This window comes from Solea solea, chromosome 12 (genome assembly GCF_958295425.1).
Source record: "Solea solea chromosome 12, fSolSol10.1, whole genome shotgun sequence".
NCBI lineage: Eukaryota > Metazoa > Chordata > Actinopteri > Pleuronectiformes > Soleidae > Solea > Solea solea.
In genome coordinates, this window is record NC_081145.1 from 21,449,574 (window position 1) to 21,471,894 (window position 22,321).

The 22,321-nt window shown below is 41.9% G+C and overlaps 1 protein-coding gene across 3 annotated transcripts in view; it reads left to right on the top strand.

Annotated features, from left to right (window-relative positions):
• Nucleotides 1-21,520, top strand: part of bcar1 (BCAR1 scaffold protein, Cas family member) — a 71,680-nt gene extending 50,160 nt beyond the window's left edge. For all 3 annotated transcript variants that reach the window (XM_058645739.1, XM_058645741.1, XM_058645740.1), the window contains 6 exons: nucleotides 9,626-9,775; nucleotides 13,579-13,674; nucleotides 15,265-15,645; nucleotides 17,150-18,034; nucleotides 18,566-18,655; nucleotides 19,875-21,520. In XM_058645739.1, coding sequence (XP_058501722.1) covers nucleotides 9,626-9,775; nucleotides 13,579-13,674; nucleotides 15,265-15,645; nucleotides 17,150-18,034; nucleotides 18,566-18,655; nucleotides 19,875-20,420 — 2,148 coding nt within the window. In that variant the 3' untranslated portion in view covers nucleotides 20,421-21,520. The remainder of the gene's footprint in view (nucleotides 1-9,625; nucleotides 9,776-13,578; nucleotides 13,675-15,264; nucleotides 15,646-17,149; nucleotides 18,035-18,565; nucleotides 18,656-19,874) is intronic.
• The last annotated feature ends 801 nt before the right edge of the window (nucleotides 21,521-22,321 follow it).

Sequence of the window (22,321 nt, forward strand, 5' to 3'; positions counted from 1 at the left end):
AAGCGAGGCGTAATGTGTAAACACCAGTGTGTGTGTGTGTGTGTGTGTGTGTGTGTGTAATGTTGGGTACAGCTGCTCCCCTGCCGCATCCTAACACGTAACCTCCTCTGAGTTGTTGTGCAACATTTACCGAGATGCTTTATGATAAATTCAGTAGTGATGCTGTACTGTGTCCTCAGTGCCCTACTTTAACCACATGTACCACGAGTTTGGTGTCGCTCCAATCTTTCTGCGGCCACAAAAACCCAATCATGGACTCTAATTGGTGTATTATGGGTGTCCTGATAAACCAGGAGTGGTGATAATGGGATAGAAAAAAAAGAATCATTTCATGATAATTATACAGTTAGGATTATATCGTGTAAGTAGTTGAGCCCTTCTGGAATTTCCACCTCTTTTCACTGTGAGAACATTCGCAGCCATTAGGTATCAGTGTTTTTAGAGTGTTCATTATTTATTTTCCCCCATAACAGAGAGAAGGAAGACTAAATAAAGGATGCTAAAGATCACTTTGAGTGACAGTCACGATCGTTTTGTCATGTCATGTCATGTGAATTGCTTTGGTCCCGATAATTGCCGATATGGTCTCAGCTCAGTTTCAGAACGAGGTCAGACACTTTATCATCCGTCAAACTGAAAAGGCCACATTGTGTTTATTTAGATCAGTTGTAAATAAAGGTGGGAAGAGATGCTGGTTTTCTGTTTCCATGTTCTTACACCAACATTTTCATACTGTAGGAAAGAGAGTAAATATTACAGCCTCTGGTGGTGGAGGAACCTTGGTGTGGATTGTAGTTAGAAATGATAATAATCATCTACTTCATCTAACAGTGATCCAGTGATCCAATGAAGTAGCAACACGGTGTGAAAAGCAGTCAAATGTGCCCAATAATGGCTGATTATATTAGTCAAGAACAACAAGAACAATTTCAGTAGAACCCCCTCAAAGAAAACCCCCTAATCCAATGCCACTGGCTTGCTTGAGGCTATAGCCATCGTACGATGTTTTCATTTCAAAATGAAAATGATGTGAGTCTCGACGAGCGTTTAAACTCGTGTCAGGTGTAATCTGCATCCCAACTACACAGTGTCACATGGTTAAGTGCATGCTGGTGTGACCAGGAAGCAGATTTTCCATCACTGCAGTCGCTTGCTTAGTTTAAAAAAATGTTTTTACTACTGATGTGAAACAATAGTGGTCAGAGCAGGGATTTATTTTAGTAAAGCAATGACTAGTGAAAGTGTCACTTTTTGTACTCAGCTGATTTCAAATTTCTCAATTCCTGCCATTTAAATATTTCCTTCATCTGATGTTGTTTCCTATCAAGATCAAGGCCACGTAATGAGGAATACGATCCTGTGAATGGACTGAGCAAACATTTTAGCCACAGTTACATGTTGACCTGGGCCAAGTACTACTCATGTTGTTGGGACCTCAATCTGTGTACACAGTCTTCCTCATGAGGACAAAGTCCCCATTTCGTAAATGATTACATTTTAAGGTGAAGACCTGTTGCATGGTTAGGGTTAGGGTTAGGCCTCGTTCAGTCTCCAGTAAAATGAATGCGCGTCAAAGTAATGTCCTGTGTCGTTGATGGAGACCAAACTGTGTGTGTTTGTGTGTCACATGCGTCATGTGTTTGCCCTGCCAATGCCCTTCATTGTAATGAGCTCACCTACCTCCCCCCTGCCTCGCACACTCTGTGCAAACACAGACACAAATAAAAAGACAAGCACACACACTTCACTCCTTCCAGTTACTCATTAAGAGATAAGATATTCCTGCTGAGAGAAGACTCCACACGGACACTCTCTCTCTCTCTCTCTCTCTCTCCTCCCTCTCTCTCCCACATACACACACGGATGGGTCGTAATTGAAGAGTGATGAAAACTGAAGTGTTTGTTTGGAACGTGGAGGGTGTAAGATGGAGGAAGTGAGCCGAGAGGCAGAGAGGGAGGTGCAGCTGCAGGCTCTCAGCTGCTGACCGAGGCTCCAGCTTGACTTTACACACCAAATGCTCCTCTGTGGGACTGTTCAGACACACGGCAGCACAAAGCAATTTACAGACTTTCCTGTAAACATCAGGCACACATGACTGTCTACAGCCGCCACACACACACACACACACACACAACAGAAGTGGTAACAAGGGTAATTTGAGGGGAATTCCTAACTGATTTATTTTACATTTTTTGGCACAGGGAGTTGGGATTGTGATTTTTCCAAACAGGTGACTGAATCTGTGCCCAGACATTCGGGCTCAAGAATTAGCGGAATATCCTTCACACGTTGTTAACCTTGGCAAAAGGACGGTGCGATATATTTTATGTGCCATATTATGATGTATACGATGTTGCTGCGTGTCGACATAACATTTACACTACAACACTACACTACAAAACAAGCATGGCTGAAAATCAGACCGGCTCACATGACAGGGGAGTTGTTGTTCGACTGCTGTCTCCATCAGTAAATCTATGTCACTTAGCCAAATCAAACTAATTATTTGAAATACCATAGTCACTAAATTATACAGTTGAACGTACCAATGGGCTGTAGAGATGCACAATTTAGTCATATTGCAGTTTTGTTTTGACTAATTTAATAATGTTTTTGCATCTCCATTAATCACATCTTTCAACTTTATAATCATTAAATATTTGCTTTGGGATATTGTAGTTGGTAATGTGATTTCAATTATTTTGCGATTAATTGCGCTGCATTAGTTGGGGAGTGTTTCCTGTTGGAAAAGGTTGTGTAACAGTGAGATAAAGCAGAGAACATCATTTCTTGCAGTAGTGCAAACCTGAGCTGGTATGAGTCTCATTAGATGAGCCTTTTCATGTCGTATGGACCTAGATTACGTCCAACATAGTGATGAAACTCTCATCTGAATGCAGTTTTTTTTTTAATTTTTTTTTTTTATGAAAATCGCACATCATTCACATTCTGCTGCCACAATTTTGTCAGAAGCAATTCTGTATTCAGTGTCTTGCTCAAGAACAGTGAAGGAGCGAGCGATCGAACCAAGCCAAACAAACTTCTGGTTAGAGGACAACACAGTTCTGAGCAACAGCTCCTCTAAATGTGTTTGTTGTACCAAGTATCAGAAAATGACCAATTTCCATAAGTGTGTGTGTGTGTGTGTTTGACAGGAGGTCAAGCAGCTGACACAGCTGTCATCAAAGGCATTGAAGTGTTGGGAGGCGAGGATCAGCAGCCACGTGCCACAACGGCTCTCACTCTTTAGACGCACACACACTGAAACAGCTGAAGGCAATCTGTGTGTGTGTGTGTGTGTGTGTGTGTGTGTGTGTGTGTGCCACATGCTGAGAGATTAACTGGAGACTAATGAAGTCACGGCGTCTGCCTTGCTACTCATCTGTGGACATGACCGTGCTCACATACAGGCTACATCGACACTAATATGTTTTGGTCTCCTTTGCTACGTCTGTAATCCACACTAATCCAGACCGTTTGGAAAACCCACAGTCGCCCATGGTCAGTTTCCGACCAGCGATCACTACACAGCTTTGCAAACATTAACTATCAATATACCTCGTTGTTTGTCCCCGTTCTTACTTCTTACCCTTGCTGTTCTTTGTATATATATAGTATTATTTTTACAACTGAAGCCAATTTTCCATCAGCCACAATAACTACAAACACCTTTAGGCATTCAGGGAATATAGAGGCAGGATTTTAGCAGTGGCAGTAATGCCAACATGACCTCTTTCATTGTGACAGTGTGGTGGGCACATTCAAGCAGCTATCGACATTCATTTGCTGCCGAGTTTAAAACGGGGACTTAAGTGTATATTTAAAAAAAGCAAAGACAACCTCCTCTTCCAGTGGTGGGAAATGAGTCAGCAGCAGCTTTTATTCATAGCCCCTGACTTTAGCCTAAATGAGGTATAAGTCAACCTCAGCCTACTGTAATTTTCAAATCACAGGAGCCGCAAGATTTGTTAAAGCCAAAATGCGTGTCGAAATATGATTTTAGATTAATTACTGTCTTGATCTATACACATCTTATACTGCAGACTGAAGAGAACATCTCTGTCTCTCACAGATCTGCACACATATCACACAGTAATCATTTTAAATGTTTTTCCAATGAAAATGAGGGTAATGATGTAAGAATTACCATTCCCCTCTGATATTGCGAATCATATCACAATCTCAAATTCCTCAAATTCAAAATAATCCCAATTAGAGGAATCAGAAGAATCAGAAACAGGTTTATTGCCATGTACTGTATGTTGGAATCAATACAGGGAATTTGCTGTGGTGAATTTGGTGCCAAAAATACAATAAAAAAGAAAATTATAAATTACACACTATGTTAGATTAGATAATTATTATCTAATTATCATCGTATTATCAATTAGATATTTTTTCAAAGTCGTTATACAGCCCTACACGATAACCCGCAGTGCCACACCTCGACTGCACAAGCCTGTCTCTCAGTTCAACAAAATGCATCATCTGATGAACATCACTACTTTCATTCTACATCACCATAATCCCATCTGTCCAGATTTACCAGACAGCCAGTCTGAGTATGTAGGCACACACACAGATACACACACACACACACACACCAGTCATGGTGGAATCCAGTTCTGTAGGGGGTAGAGTGTGTTGGTGCCCCCCCCCCCCCCCCCCGCACTAATCTGTTAAGACCCCTGCACTGCCTCTTGGTGCCTCTGTCTGTGTGTGTGTGTGTGTGGTATTCACATTCACAGGCTGGGCTTCCAACTCTCTCCCATTCCTTCTTCTTCTCCTTCTTTGTCTTGGTGCTTTGTGCTCATGAGTCTGCAGTTCATTTAAAAAGAGTGCAGTAACTTTGCCAGACCCATAGTGCTGTCAAGTGGTTGAATGACACCATTAAGTAAACTCACTGACTGTATTTGTGTTGCTCACCTTGCAGCCTGATATTTGGTCAGTGTGTAGTTTTGCTTTGGAAAAGAAAGGATTCTTGTCCATCGCTCAGATTTTGATAGGAAGCATCTAGCATCATAATCCAGCCAAGGATTATGATGCCAATTCCTTATTGTTCTTAATGCCGTAATGTAAACAGCACTGCATGTGCTGTCAACATTTGAACATGCAGACCGTTCCCTTGTATTTGGTACCTTTTTAAAAGCCACCAAGTCTTTAATTTTTTGCCTTTTATCCTCATGTAAACAACTGTGAGCAATGTCAGGGCACAGTATAGACCAGAAGCTGCTGCTGTCCTTTCAGTTCAGACAAACCACTCCACTCTCCTTCTGTAATTAGGCCTCTCTCTATTTTTTACCCCCCGCTCTCTTTGAACTGCACATCTGTGCTGCAAAGATTTATTTTCTCTGCTGCAGCTGCATTTATAGAAAGTGTATTTTTATATAGCGTGTGTGGCTACAGTGGCCATTTTGAAGTTCAAAGACTGGGCTCCCTGTAAGAATGTAACTGTATTTAGCAGCAGATACAAGAGAGGAGACTTCATCCTGCTTTTTGTTTCCAGACCAAAAGCCAGCGTCCTGGCTCCTCAGCATCTGTCCTTTCCTCATCTGCATAGAGCAGCAAATAAAACGAGGGGAAAGGAGGCGGAAGAGAGGGAGAGGGTGGAGGTGGCTGCTGTTCAGGAGGGAGGGACATTGCTCGGAGCGAAGGTCATCTGTTGAGCAATGACTTCTACTTGATGTAATCATAGGCGAGGAACAAAAGAATGAACATCCCAGCTCTCTCTCATATGTGTGCATGATTGCATGTAGAGGAATTCTCCTTCACTGGAGAAAGAAAAAAAAAAAAAGGCATTTTATTGTCTGCAGGTCAGTGTAGCTGCAGCTTTTATGAGGCCACTGATTTATTCTGAGAACACGACACAGTGAGTTTCCTTTGGTGGATATGTAGGTCAGTAAATCTGAAAGTATACAGCCGTCCTCAGGCCACAGTTGTGTGAGGATACACAAGAAACAAGGCTGTTAAGAGATTGACACACAGTTGTGTGTGTTCGCCGGCATCAAGACAGGCCGTTGTTTTACAGCCGGTGTAACGTCGTTGTTGAATACAGGTAACGCCAAAGCTTCAAAGCCTTGTTAGTACACGTTGAAAAACAACTTTGGCTTCATTTTCATCTGCTCCGGATACACCTGTCATCCACACGACCCTGCCAAGAATGGAGGATGCTATAAATGCTGCTGGCCCTGTTTTCACTGGCTGTGTTTCAGTATGACAAAAACATAGATGACACAGTTACCTGCATTCACGTATACAGAGCTGCAACTAACGATTATTTTCATCATGGATTAATCTCTCGATTATTTTCTCGATTAATTGAGTAATCGTTTGGTCCATAAAATGTCAGAAAATGTAAAAGAAATGTTGATCGAACCCCGGAAATGACGACGTTCTCAAATGTCTTGGTTTGTCCACAAACCAAAATGATTCAGTTAAAATGATTTCTTTGGAATGAAGAAAATAGTCACATTTAAGAGGCTGAAACAATCAGAAATCTTGTTTTAATCACGAAAATAGCTTCAAATGGATTAATCGATTATCAAAACAGTTGACGATTAATTTATTAATCAATTACATTATTGCAATATTGTTTCAGCTCTGTTCACGCAGCTTATGATTTATTGCACGTTATCACGTCTTAGTATGGATGCAGGTTACTTTCTGATATGGAGGTGAAAGATTCCTTACAAACATTCTCAATTATGTTTTGTTCCTTGTTGTCATGTTGCGTATCGTCGTATCTTCAAATATTAACGTTTACAGTGTTGTGACAACAACATAGTTTGATGTACTTGATGCTGAGAGGTTTTTTATGGAAAATCATCATCAATAACCACAAAGAAAAAATCCTCCTGCCTGCTGCGCCTTTAACTCAGTCTCAAGTGCCGAATCTGACATCAGACGGATTTTCACATACTGTATGTAGCTGTTCAACGTTAATCTATGTATAGCCATAACTAAGCTGTCACACTCTGACCACAGGGTATGATTACAGAGAAAATGGTGTGACACAACACACAGAGTGTAGGAGGTCTTCACTGTGATGAGCACTGATCCATAAACCCGATCTCCTAAAGGAATTAAAAAGGCTCAACCGGCTATTACTATTACTAGACCTTACACACACACACACACACACACACACACACCTACTTAGCATTAGTGTGCAAGTGTTTGTGTGTCTACTCTCCAGGGTACACACAGACAGGTGATCAATAACATAAGTTATCAATTGCCCACAGGACTGAGGATGGTGTGCATGTGTGTGTGTGTGCGTGTGTGTGTGTGTTGTGGGGGTGACGGGGCCCATCTGGCACTTAGCCAGGTCTCGTCAATACTGCTGAAAGCTTTCTGACAGTGAGCAAAGGGGTTCTTTGGATGAATGTGTATCTGTGAGACAGACGGGGAAATGGAGAGCAACCATGCTAGAAATGTAAAAATACACATCAGCTTTGATGCGACTGCTGCTAAAATAATAACGTTGTTCTTATTATTATTGTTCTCCGAGAGAGGGGAAAAAAAAAAAAGCATCCCCCCCCTCCCTGTGTCTGTGTTTGTGTGTGTATTTTGAGGTGGGAGGGCCAGAGGCAGAGGGAGAGTGAGGAGTGGGGCAGACACAGATTAGTACAGACAGGTTGTCAGATGGATGGATTTATCATTTGTCTCCGTCCCACACACAGCAGACTCCTGACAGCTGGGTGCTGAGCAAATATTATCAGAGAGCTTCCATTAATCACGAGTGGAGATGAGTGTGATTAAACAAATACTGACTGACTGACTGAGGACACCTATTTATACTATTTATAACAATTTACAAGTGTGAGGGTTAACAGTGATATCTGCAAATGCTCACATTATGTTTTTTTGTTCCGATGGACTTAAATTTGGGAGGAATCAGGCAGTTACCAAGCAACTAAAAATTCAGCTGTCTAATGATTTTTTAGGTTAAGACTGTTGCCTCTGCAGCAAGAGGACCCGGGTTTGCGACCCAGTAGGAGTTTTCTCTGGGTTCTCCGGTTTCCTCCCACAGTCCAAAAACATGCAGATTTGGGGATTAGACAAATGGGACACTCTAAATTAACAGTAGGTGTGAGAGTGAGAGTCGATGGTTGTTTTTTCTGAATGTGGCCCTGTGATGGACTGGCCCATCCCTGACCCCAGGGGTTTCTCGGACACATGGAGTGCACAAAATCAGCTGTTGTATATGTATATACACTATATGTACCCAAGTCGTTCATTAAATCCTCAGTAATTATCAACACAGTCTATAATACAATCTGCAGTGCCAAATAAGGGCTGTGTACATCCTTACATACAGCAACGGTGTCCGTTTCTGATACACAGCACTGATTGGCTCACACATCACCACTTTGTCAAATGATCTCAAATCGTCTGCAAAGAAGTTCACGCGTCTTTGCATACACAACTGATTGGGAGACATAAGATTAACTAAACTTGACACATATTATAATTCCTATATATATATAATATATAGTATATTATAATAAGTATATAGTATATAATATAATACCTACAGTATTTCTATGCTTGAATACAAGATACAGGAATCTTCTGGTTACAATAGTTTTTAGGTCTGCAGTTGGTAAAATGTATGAAAACATGAGAGAACATAAGCCTTTATTGTCTCCCGTGTCAAGGGCATTTGAGAAGATATTGATGTGATATATTGTTATAGTGTATAGCTACATATCTTATATTGATTATATATAATCAAACAATGATCGATATTCAATAACACCCACACACACACACACACACAGAGAGCTTTAAGTACACAGTTTCACGCCCACACCAGGATGTTCAGCCATGATGTTAAACGATGTCCTACCAAGTATTGATTTAACCTGGACGTGGAAATGTTGAGGAAGCGATGTGAGAACAACTGTGCGGTCCAGCTGTGATGGCTCCCCGTGTTGTGTATTTGTTGTGTACCTGATCTGTTGTGGTTTCCCAGGCGGCCCAGTTGACTCTACACTCCGGCCATATAATACACAGTTTAAACAGGCACACAATAGAGCAGCCCGGGTTCCCACGACAACTACGTCAGGACCTCTGCTTCTATTTTTATTGCCTCTTGCGCCTCTGTCTGTGTTTGTTTTTTATGAGACTGGACAACCTTTAGTCTGTGCTCATCCACCGTGAAGAATCAATAAATGCTCATTCAGAGCTGAAGAAGCCTTTTCATTTTTTTTTCACCTCAGTCTGATCGAAGAGGCTGTTGTTACTCAGTGGTGGACTGTGACCCAGAGGGAGGGACGACGTGGTCTGAGGAAGAGAGTGTGTTAATATGATTATGATAACCTTCCTTCTTTTCTTTTGACGGATGTTTGCAGTGTGACTACAGATCAGCAACACATTTAAACTGCTTTTTATGTGGCTGATCAGAGTGTTTCTGAACCATCGAGAATAGGATTAGCAGTAAGATTTACCTTTTAAAGTGGCTCTAAAAAAACAATGAAATGACTCTTCCTTACATTTGATAAGAGATATTTGTTGTTGTTTACTTACAGTACGACTGCCACGACTGAGTGAAAAGAATCCATTATTAAACTCTCCATTGTGTCTGATTGGTGTATAACCTGCCTGTGTCTCTGTATCCAGGTGGTAGTTCCTACTCGGGTTGGACAGGTGTACGTGTACGACACACTGAAGACAGACCAGGACGAGTATGATGTCCCACCCAGACATCAACCTCCAACTCATCAGGACATATATGATGTGCCACCTACCCGCCAACAGTACAACACACAGGTCAGACTGCTGTGTGTGTGTGTGTGTGTGTACTTGTATTTTTAAACTCTTTAGCACTTTTTCTGACATAAACACTGACTTTGCCAGGACCAGTAGTTCTATTTGGGGAGTAAAACTTGGTCGTAATGAGGCAGAACCTAATTTCTCACGGACTGTTTGGAGTTACGGTTGGAATTGTGGCGGGTTACGGTTAGCCATAAACTGGTTATGGTTAATGTTAGGGATAACGCTTTGTTTAGACGTACCAAATGAGTGTCACAGGATAGCTGTGTGAACCTGTGTGTGTGTGTGTGTGTGTGTAAGACTGAGCGATGTTGAGCACTGACACAGTTTATTCTTGTGTAATTTTACACAATGTTGACTGCTTAAAGTGATAGTTCAGGTTTTTTTGAAGCATGGTTGTACAGGTTATGGTATTGCCAGAGGTGGAAAGAGTATTGCAATATTCTACTCAAGTAAAAGTACCACATTTTGATAACATTTTTACTTAAGTAAGTAAAAAAAGTAGTTTGTTTAAAATTTTCTCAGAGTAAAAGTTACTTTTTTAACAAAGTTGAGGTTCTTTCTTGTGTCTTGCGAAAAGGACAATGGAACACAAATCTCACATGAATTGTTTTTAATTAAAGGCAAACCTTTACAAATCAAAGTACTGGCAAAATAAAATCTTTTTTCCCTGTGTCCGTACTGGCAGCCATGTTTCAGTGTCTCCAGGAGGTTCTGTGTGCCAGGTCTTGGACGGGACCATGCCAAGAATCTTCTGAACTGAACTTTCTCTTTAATGAGCAGATCGTATATCTATAGTAGAGGAGAACTTTGATGCTGACATGGCTAAAGAGAAAGGTCACTCTGATGCAGCCATTGCCTTTTTAGAGCTAGAGCTGCAGGAGTAGGAAGAGGAAAAGAAGGAGGTGCACAGTCAGGAACGAGAGATGACAATGAATGATGAGAAAAACGAAGGATGGGAAAATGAGGTAGAACAGGATGACAATGTGTAGCCGTAACAACAGATGTAGCTGCTGGGCTTTTTGAAAAGTAGGCAATCTGAAAGGTGAAGAATGAACGCACCGCAACACAAGGCACTTCATCAAAATGTCTGCTGTGTGGGAGATGGCTCATGCTAGATGGTTCTGACCATAACAAGTAATCACGCTCACTCTCCGAAAGATCAGAGCCCAGCCACAGCGAAACTGTTTCACAACACACAGTGTATCTCACTTAGTGGAGCTGTGCAGAGAGAATGACTGCACTCATCAGATTGTCTTGTCAGAGCGGCATCAGCGACTGGACTGTGGAACAGAAAAAAAAACAACAACTCACCTCTGACCACAGCTGCAGCACTGAAACGCTCAGCCGGGTTTTGTGTTCAGGAAACTGAGCTGATGGAGACCGGGGTCTAAAGGAATAGTTCAGGATTTCTCTCTGTGTGTGTGTGTGTGTGTGGTTGTTACTCATTGTCAGCATATACGGCTCGCTACACTCTGCACACTCCCTGTGCCAATGTCCATAGAGATAATCAGCATTTTTAGCACATAATAGTTGCTGGTCGACTGCTGCCACATTTGGTACATTTGGTTCACTTATGTAGATGCAAACGCAGTATTTCAAATGCTTAAGTCATAAGATAACACCTATGAACTAACTGATGGAGGCAGCTCCTGTGTGCTGTGGTGTAAAATCCCACATTTTCGCTATGGACTCTGGTGCAGCGGAGGGACATACAAAGACTGTGTGACAGTGAATTCCAGCGTGCCGTGCAGTGAAATGAGCACCACGGTGTGTTTTTGTTTACTGAAATCAGCTCTAATGCCATCTCGAGTGCTAAAGGCCAGTTTACAGGAACATGAGCAGTGTTTCAGCAGTAACTGTCTGATGTGTCGTCTCCAGACTGGGATTTTCTGCCACTCTCCTGGTGTGATTGTCACGTTTCTCATCCTTACAACCACACTGTAGTCACATTTACCACATAAACAATATTGTTTATTGCAGTCGTCACTAATGAGTCAACTGCAGGATACAGATCCGGAGCGCTGTGCTATCCACCCCAGACCTATAACTCAAAAACATTGATAAAAATACACATGAGGGGTTTTAAAGGATCTGAGGAAGCTTTAAATTCAGTTAACCCTTTAACACCTAACCCTCAAATTGTCCGTCTGGCCTTTTTTACTTATTCAAACCATAAAAGGACCAGAGGATGTCCTTTGGCTAAGTGCTTTTGCCCATTTTCCCCAGAATTAGCAGAGGTTATTTTTATTATTTTTATATAATATTTTTTTATATAATTTACAATCTACTGCATGTTAAAATACTGTTTTTGAACAATTTAAAATGAGGAAAAACAAAAAGGTTTACTTAGAAAAACACTGCAGTTGTACACGAACAACAGATTGTGCGTGTTAAATTTGAAATTGGAACAGTATAAAACATATTTACAATAAGGTTTTTTTGAGACTTTGTCTCTCAATGTGCAAAAACAGGCCAAAAAATGGAAACTATGTACAGGTGTTCTTCCCACTCTCTCCTCTCTAAAACCCATTTTTACTCTTTGGATTTCGACCCAGTTTGAGACGTTGGTTTTTATCGTTTCATAGTTTTATTGTTTGACTTGTTCATTTGTGTTTTATTTATACCTTCTACAGTATTTTATTGTTTTATTGTTTGTTGTTAGGCCTGTTTTTTATATTTTGTTTGTCTTATTTATGTCTGATGTACAGCACTTTGTTTCAGCTGTTGTTGTTTTTTAAAGTGCTTTATAAATAAAGTTGGAGTTGGACTTGTGCAAACGTGCTGTCAGCGATACGCTCGATGTTAAAGGGTTAAATACTGACTCCACCTCTGCGTTTCCTATCATCTAAATCCTGGCCAGATATGATTGTTTATATATCAACACCCTCACATTTTGAAGTTCATAATCCTCACCTGTGTCAACTGTGTTCTCACAACATTAGGTTCTCTCTCTCTTATCACACAGGCTCAGTGTATTTTCTCCCTTTATTAGCAGCTTCCTTATTAATGCGTGCCCGCTCTATTCCACATCCAAGCCTGTGTCTGTTTTTAATGTCACTGTTCCCACACAGTGAAGAGTAGAGATCCCAGGAGAGCAGCTGCTACAGAGATGTTTGAAATCATCACCACATCTGGCACCGACAGCCACAGCGGCTGATTTATCTCCCTCATCTCATCCATTACATATGCTGTAGTTTAAAGCCGAACAGTGACGGCAGGATTTATGCAGAGACACACACACACACACACTGTATCCTTCACAGACAGGTGCCCCTCATAACAACCACTGACTGAATATATCTTGGCTGTATTCTCTCTTATATTTCATGTCACTGCACTGATAGATATTGATTTATTTTATTTTTTTTAAATGATTGCGTCATGCGTAGAAAATATGCCCAGCACAGATAGAACACGGAACATGAATTACCAATAGTGCTTAGCAAATAAACCGCTCTTGTGTTTTTTATCAGGCTTTAGACACACGTGTATCCGACTTGTGGGGATTAAGTTTAAAGAGGCATTTAATTATGTCATCGTCAGGTACAATTCGGATTTTTCATTCAATATAGGCACGAGTATAGAAAAATACAAGAATAAAGTGTGACTAATTCTCAAATTCCCCTAATTCACACAGCCCATTTTCTACCTGAATAGGTTTTTAATTTAGTCAACTTCCAGGGCACATGTGGGTTTATTTGTGTAAGTATCTGTGTGTGTGTGTGTGCCTTGTCTCTGGTGTGATGTGTTTATAACAACATGTTAATAATGGTCTTGTCCTTTTTGCTTTGTGTTAGGTGTACGACACCCCTCCCATGGTGGCGAAGGGGCCCTCTGGTGGTCAGGATATATACGACACCCCAGCAAGCACAGAGAAGAACACACAGCAGACAGTAAGGCTTTCTTTTTGCATTTGGGATTATTTTGTTGTGCATGTATGTTTGTCACAGACTATGTGGTAATCCAACGTACTGTATCCTCACTGTCGTGGTAACGATAATGTGGTTTGATCAGTGGGGCTAAAGCCGCTCACAGGATAAGGTCTGATAAGAATGTTTTATTGGCAGCTTACCACTATTGTGCACATCCTGTGTTTGTTACACATGCAACCTGTCAGAATTTCGGGGATAGGAAAGAGGAATATCACTGAACACTTATTTTTTCTGGTACAAGGTGTCCAATGATAAAATCATCAACAACGTCACTGTTGATAAATCAGTGTATAAATGAACTGTAGGGCCTTTGTCAGAGTGTTTTAGAGCATCAGTAACGAGGTGTTCATTTAATTCAAGCTTTATTTTTCTCATTTATTCAGTAAAAAAGATTCAGCTGGTCTAATACACACAAACAAAGCATGTTCAAAAAGAAATATCCTAACATGCACTATATGTAATATTATCACTCGCACACAGCAGTGCTTCCTAAAGTGTAGGTTGTGGCCCTCTGGTGGGCATTGCGTGTATTGCAAGTGGGCCTCAGACTGGGTCATTAAAAATAATTGAAACATATATTCATTGTTCTGGGGCGGGAATCTAATCTAATCTTCTTCTTCTCTTCTTTATGATTCACATTTTAATTATATATGTTGTGTGTATTCAAGTCAATTTAAAGAACTTAATTAGTCCCACTAGGGCAATTAGTTCGGAGCAGCGTGGTGAAGACGGCAAAACAAAAAAGACAACACATAAAGCAGCAAACACTACCAGGCTCGTGCACCAGGAGACACATTAAGTGCAAGTGGTTGATTAAAGAAAAAGAGAAATAATAGAAATTTGCAGTAAAATTTTATGAATCAATCAAGAATTCATAATGGATGACTGGCAGTATGAGGTGAAACTGTATTAAACTGTTTCTGTGTGATTGGAGACAAAGACATGATTAAATATAAATACTAGGAGTATTTTAATTTGATTTTAGATTTTTTTCCTCCCCTGGAATCATGATATTTCTACGGGTTTAATGAACAGAAAAAGCTAATCAGTTGTATCAGTTACATGTCGACCTCCAAAAATGTGTTAGTGAAACCCACAATCCAGGTTTTTGAAAGCTTCTTTTGAAACATGTTAATAAGAAGGCTATTTAGTGCAGCAGTTTATTTTATTTACTTACAATACAAGCTCAGTGAACTTTCTTTTCCCTGACTGTAATAATTTTATTATTAGCAGGAGCAGCTAAATGTGGTAGTTTACGTCAAAAAACAACAACATTCTGCTATGTTCATGTTATGCACAGTGCAACTGTTTCAAGAAATGTTGGTCTAAGGAGGAAAAGAAAGTCACAATTATCAACACTATCGAATCGCAGTAAATCAGAATCACTATACAAATTGATTCTATTGTTATACAAACTGTGAGAAAAGCATATTTTTCCAGTCTTAAGAACAACTGAAACAAACAGAAGAGTTGTCCTCCTGTCTGAATTTAATTTACTAAAGGCAACATTTTTGTTTCATGCTGAATACCTCTGTCCCTCTTTTACCTCAGGTGTATGATTTCCCGCCGTCTGTCAGTAAAGATGTCCCTGACTCTCAGCCAATCCGAGAGGAGACGTACGACGTACCGCCCCACTTTGCCAAACTCAAGTCTTACGCCCCCGTCCCAGCCGGCCAGTACCTGCACAACAACCTCGCTGACGACGACAACGAGCCCCCGATTCCTGAGGACGTGTACGACGTTCCGCCCCCCATCCTCACTGACAAGCAGTATCACAGGGACAGGACCGGGGTGGGCCAGGCCACGCAGGACATCTATGACATCCCAGCCAGCCTGAGAACCGGAGGTCACGCCCCCACTCAGGATGTTTACGACTTCCCCCGGGAACGAGAGGAGAGAGGAGATCACTATATCTATGATGTCCCACCACAGGTAGGAGATTTTTTGAGCAGTTGTGTGACCCCAACTATAGTTTCTAGTCTAGGCATACACATACTTATAACATATCTAAGACATAAACAACTATAGCTTTTACTAGGTGAGGCTTGTGTTGTGTCATGTCAGCCATCACAGTGTAATGGCGCTTTTCCATGATACAGTTCTAGCACGACTCGACTCGACTCGGTTTGGTATCATTTTCCATCACTAAAGTACCTCCTCAACATGATCGTCACAGCACGGCTGCTATTAACCACCGACCTCGTATTTATATGTGACACAAACAAACAAACTAGTGATGAGCAAAGCAGTTTTCGATGTACTAAATCATTAGAATCATTACCTCAGTACTTCCTGCATGACCGGAGCACAGACTCCATCTGACACTGAAGTGAAATACGGCTGTTTGTTTTTTCAGACAATAGTAAGTTTTCCTTTCCCTTGTTAACAAGTTTCGAGGCGTGTATCTTCTGCCTTCCTCAGAACTGTCACCTAATGTTAGGTGGTGATGTGCCTTATCAGCGGATGTGTGATCTCCCTGTCAGATTTGACGGGTCGATCACGCCTCCTGCTGTCCGGTTTCCCGCTAACATCAGCTGATAAGGAATGTCATCACCTAACATCAGGTGACAGTTCTGAGGAAGGTGGAAGATACACGCCTCGAAACTTGTTAACGAGGGAAAGGAGAACCAAATATTGTCTAAAACCAAAAAACTAAGTTCAATCAGAAGACATGAACTTTCACAATGTATGTCGCTAAATACACCAAACTCCTCTGTTAAATATTGAAATTTTAGAAGTTTCGTTGATAAATGTTGGAGATTAACACAAGTTTTCAGGATTTTTTCGGCATTGTTCGGTCACACTTATGACTCTTCCAGGGACGATGCTCTCTGACCAATCAGTCTGTCAACGTCATGTTTTAGTTAGTGCTGTCAAGAGATTAAAAAAATTGAGCGATTAATTATTTATGATCTGTAATTAATTGATCTCATTAATCTCTTTTTTAATCACACCTAAAAATGACTTAGAAAAGCCCTCAACTCGAGGCATTTTCATTTAAATTTCCAACCCCAACAACTCAAGCGCAAGAAGCCCAACACATAAAAACGGATTTTTATAAAAAAGCGACTCGCATACAGAAACAGTAAAGTAAGAGATAAAAAATTAGATTAACACGATTAAAAAACATAAAACACTAAATATTTAATTCATCGCAATAACGATTAATTAAGCGCGGTAATTTGACACCCCTAATTTTAGTATCAGTACCAGAGCAGGAACCAGACAAAGCACCAGGCACCAGGTTCTATCCCTAATGGAAATGGAGTAGCGCCAAGTTAGAACTGTATAATGGAAAAGTCATGTTCATTCACTTATTCATTCATCTCCCAGATTATCATTTCATTTGTCATTGTTGATGTGATTGATGTGATTCACACGTCTAGATAAGAAACCTAGCTAACCTTCTCTACGCCTTGTCATATGTGTTGTCCAGGTTGTGCGCGATGTCCAGTCCACCAGCGAGGAGCTGACCATGTCCTTCAAGCGTCTGTCTGCCTCGAGTACAGGCAGCACGCGGAGCAACCACTCTGCCTCATCCTTGGACATGGTCCCTGTCCGCGACACCTCCTCGTCCTCCTCACTTCCTGCTGCTCCTGGCTGCGTTTCAGGGAAACCCCTCATCTTGGACCTGGAGCAGGCCATGGAGCGTCTGTCCCGCCTGCAGCAAGCTGTCGAGTCCAGCGTTTCCCTCATGATGTCATTCATCACAGGTAGCTGGAGAAGCCCCGCTCACCTGGAAGGGAACCTCCCAGCCATTCATCAGGCGGCCGACCGGGTGCGCGCCACTGTCCGAGACTTCCTAGAATTTTCCCGGGGGGCTGTGGCAAACGCCGGCCAGGCCACGGACCGGTCTCTGCAGAGTAAACTGGGCCGTCAGGTGGGGAAGATGGAGGAGGTCTTCCAGAGTTTGGTCCGACACAGTCAAAGCTTAGATGCCATTTCTTGGTCACACACGGCGCTCACGGCACCGCCGCCAGGAGGCGATGACTTAGATCGGCTAATCATGACGGCGCGAGGCATCCCAGACGACACGAAGCAGCTCGCCTCCTTTCTTCACGGCAATGCCTCACTTCTCTTCAAACGGAACAACCGGCAGCAGCAGCAGCTGCCGCTTCCTCCGATCCCGGGGGAGCTCGGTGGTCACATGACAGGGTCGGGAAGTGGCACGTATCAGGGAGGGGAGAAGGTGAACATCCAGTCGCGGCCCCTCCCGTCGCCACCAAAGTTTACAGCGGCAGAGGAAGAGGAAGGTGGGGACAGGCCGTATGAGACCACAGAGGAAGGCTGGATGGAGGATTACGACTATGTACATCTACAGGTACGCACACACACACACACTTATGAGTTAATTTCCTTAATTTTTATATATATATATATATTTATATATGAGGAAGTTTGACATATAAACTGTCCTTGTGCTCTCAAAGATACATGTATACACAAGTGTGTATACATGTATGTACAACTGTTCACATTCTCGTCACTGAGATTTATTGCCTTTTGTTGGTTGTGTTGATGTACAGTTCAGTTATTGAGTCTTTCTCATATGTTTAAATGTTGATAAAACTCTATAATTTCTCTGTGGTTTTAGTTTGAAGAGGTTTTTATATTGTTATAAAGTGTCATAGTTTTTTTGTCAAACAAAATTAATATTACTTGGATGGCATTGTCACTCCTATTAAAGTTGTTTCCATGGACACAAGCACACTGGCTCTGCAGTTCCTATTATCACAGCTAGAGGGAGACAAAGAATTGTGTTTGAACACTCATGTGTAATAGTGGTGTAACTGTTGTGTGTGTGTGTGTGTGTGTGTGTGTGTGTGTGTGTGTGTGTGTGTTGCTGTTTCAGGGGAAGGAAGAGTTTGAAAAGAACCAAAGACAGCTGCTGGAGAAAGGCAACATCATACGACACAACAAGACACAACTGGAACACCAGCAGGTACCTGTGTGTGTGTGTGTGTGTGTGTGTGTGTGTGTGTGTGTGTGTGTGTGAATCTAAAATTATACATTCTATGCCCCACCTGCAGATTAACCACATGGACACAGGTGTAACATATTACATAACATATTTTAGAAGTCTTTCAAAAACATGTTTAAAACTTTATTATTGGCTCACTGGGCTTCTTCTCTGAGAAGTGAATCAAACACAACATTCAACCACTTAAACCAGTGTTTCTGTTCAGGAATGCAAGTAAATAACTTTAATTCAACATCTTAATCAAGAAAGAAATAATCTGATTTACTATTTTTTCAGTTTTTTGTAAAACATTTGAAAATGCATGATAACGATAATAATTATATTTTAGCATTACATTTTTAGCAGTATATTTAAATACTGGCGTATTAACCATTACAGAATAGAACAATGATTAAAGATATATGGATTTTTGTTATTGTGTTTGCTGGTTTTATTCAATTTCCTTAAAGATAGACAATTATTAGTCATGTGACTTTTAAAGATCCTCATATGAATTCATTGTTTTCACCATGAAAGTAAAACCATGTAGAATCTGGCAGTGATTACTGTCTGTCTTCTCCTCTGAGCTGGTTTTCCTTGTGTCTTCTTGTGTTTCCTGTTTGAATCTGTCGTTCTTTCTTGCGAGTACCTTCTACATCTTGTATTTGTCCTGTTTTCCCCTCGCGTGTGACCCCCCTGATGTCTTTCACCTGGGCTACATGTTCTTTAGTCTCTGTGCTTTCCAGCCTCTTTGTCGGTTCATCTCTTCAGTGCCGTTACATTGTGTTCCCTCGTCCTGCGTCTTGTCTTCCTTAGGTTTATTAAATTTATTAACTTTTATGCTCATCGTCTGCTTTTTGAATATTTTTGCCCCACGCATTCTTCTTCTTCTTCTTTTCCCTCGTGTCATCAGAGAAGAAACAACTGCTTACACTGCTTTGTGACAGAGGGGTGGGAGGGGCTAAGGACAGAGAACCTCTGACCTGGGCATGAGAATGAATTCAATCTTTTTACTTGCCTCCTGCATCTTAATTAACTATTAAATCATGTTATTGTTTATTTGATATAAAAGTGAAAGATGCATATTAAACGTTTGCGGTGCAGTTTGAGTTTAATTATGCGCAGAATGATATAAAACTTGCTGATTTAGTTGTTGTAGTATTGTCATTTAGTATTAACCCTCTCCTCTCTCTCTGTGTAGATTAAACAGTTTGAGCGGCTAGAGCAGGAAGTCAGTCGGCCAATCAACAACGACATGACCGGCTGGGTCCCGCCCCCCCACCACCCGCTGGCCAACCAGCTGCCCCAGAATGGCTCCGGAGGCCCGGCCGTCGCCAAGCTCTGCCACGGCGACAGGCAGCTCCTCCTTTTCTACCAAGAGCAGTGCGAGCAGAATGTCACCACGGTGACCAACGCCATCGACGCCTTCTTCACCGCCGTCAACTCCAACCAGCCGCCCAAGATCTTCGTGGCGCACAGCAAGTTTGTCATCCTCAGCGCGCACAAGCTGGTGTTCATCGGCGACACGCTGTCGCGCCAAGCCAAGTCCCCCGAGGTGAGAGCGCGAGTGGCCCAGAGCAGCAACGCCCTCTGTGAAAAACTCAAAGACATCGTGATCAGTACGAAGACGGCGGCGCTGCAGTATCCTTCGCCCGGAGCCGGCAGAGACATGACTGAGAGGGTGAGGGAGCTGGCGGGGTATACGCAGCAGTTTAGGATGGTGCTGGGGCAGCTGCTGGTGATGTAGGGTTTGTGGAAGGAGGAGGGGATAACAAAACAAACAATGACACAAACTGGGATGTCCCAGGAAGACGGGGCAGTAAACTCTCCTTGTAACACATGGTGGACGACCCTTTACACCCCCCCCCCCCTTATACACAAGGTAAGAGGTCCAGGAGCACAAAGTGCTGCAGGAGACCCTGTACACCCTTCCAGTGTGAGGTTGGAGACCCTGTGTGCCTCAGTAGGGTGAGGCTTTCCATGACTCCTGCTAAGAAGCATGAGAAACCCTGTGTGGCCCTTGGTCTTGGGGGTCTGGGACCCTGTCTGGGACAAGGACGCTGACCTCACATCCATCCTCCGCTCCCTCCCTACCTCACCTTTCACCGGGATCGTTCTCTCTCGTCCCTCCTTCCACTGCGTGCTTTTTATTCTCGACAAACTAAAAGAACATTTTATCATCAGTGGGCTGGGCCAATGGTTGTAAAATAATCACTGTAAATATTTAAGTTACCTATTTAGTCAAAAAAAAAAAACACAGAACGATAAAGACTGAAGAACTTCCAGTATATAAATATAAATATATGGCTCTTTTTTTTTTTCTTTTTTTGAAGAAAAGATGAAAACCTAAGTGTAGTTTTTAGACAATATCCAATAATTGTTATTATGATTATTGCTTTACTGTATGATTATGGCTCTGATTCTCGACCCTCGTATCATTATTGTAATGGATGTGTCACTTCCAGATGCTCTGTATGACTGTGTTGTAGTGCGTCGACGCTCCTCGCCATCCCGGAACACAGCGGCACACTCTCCGAGAAAACACCGGAGCGCGCGGGCCGCCGCTCGACTTCACCCGCCCGACGCGTCGCCACCTTCTCCTCTGTGTGTCGTCATCGCCCGTGGTTCAACCAGTTGGTCCGCATTGAGTCGGAGCCACCAGTGCAGTCAACGCTGCTGCCAGAAGATGTCAGCAAAACTGTTATTACACATGATCTCAGTGCCATGTCGAGTGCTTCTTTTTGGGAAATCTGTACGTAAGGTGTTTTGTAAGAGGCATGTATTAGAGATGAGGACTGTATAAGGTTCAAGACGACAAATGAAATTAAAACTGCTTTGTCTTCCTTACTCTTTTCCTTACTCTTTGTCTTCCTTACACCCTTTGGTTTTCTTTCTTGTTGATTCAGGCTCAAATCACAAAAACACCTCTCAGGTCTCGTTTTACATCAAAGTTCTAGCTGTTTATGGAACTTTCCACGTGTGCGTCTTAGCGTTTTTAGACACGCGGCAGCCACCTTGGCTTACTCGCTTTACGCTCTGCTTAAATGACACCAGGCCACGGGAGAATAAAACACCTCGATACTGAGAAACACACGGGGAGAGTCACGTGGAGCTGAAAGAACTATATTTGGTAACTTCCGCAGACATCGGAAACTGCGTTAGATCCTCGAAACACATGGATTTTGCTCGTCATCGTGACATTTGACCAAACAGTGGACGCCTGCGACTTATTAATCAAAAATAGTTTGATAATCGATTTATCAGTTTGAATTTCTTTTTAAATAATTAAAACATCTGTTCTCTGATTTTCCAGCTTCTTCAATGTGAGTATTTTCTGCTTTCTTTTTTGTTTTTGTTGTTGTTAGTTGCAGCACTATTGAATGTGTTTTAATGTAATTGTTCCGCCTTCTCTCTGCACTCACGATGGTCAGCGACGTTACTTTTCTTTCTGAAAAATAGTTGATTAAGATCAGAGATGATGAATGAGTGAATATTAAGTCATAAGGAAAGACGCAGCTTGAGGATTTCCACCTCAGTCACAGGAAATTGATGTTTTTCCTCAATTCATGATTAACAGGATAATAGTAATTCACCACGATTAAGTTAGTCAGGGCTTTTAAACCTGATAATATATATATATATATATAT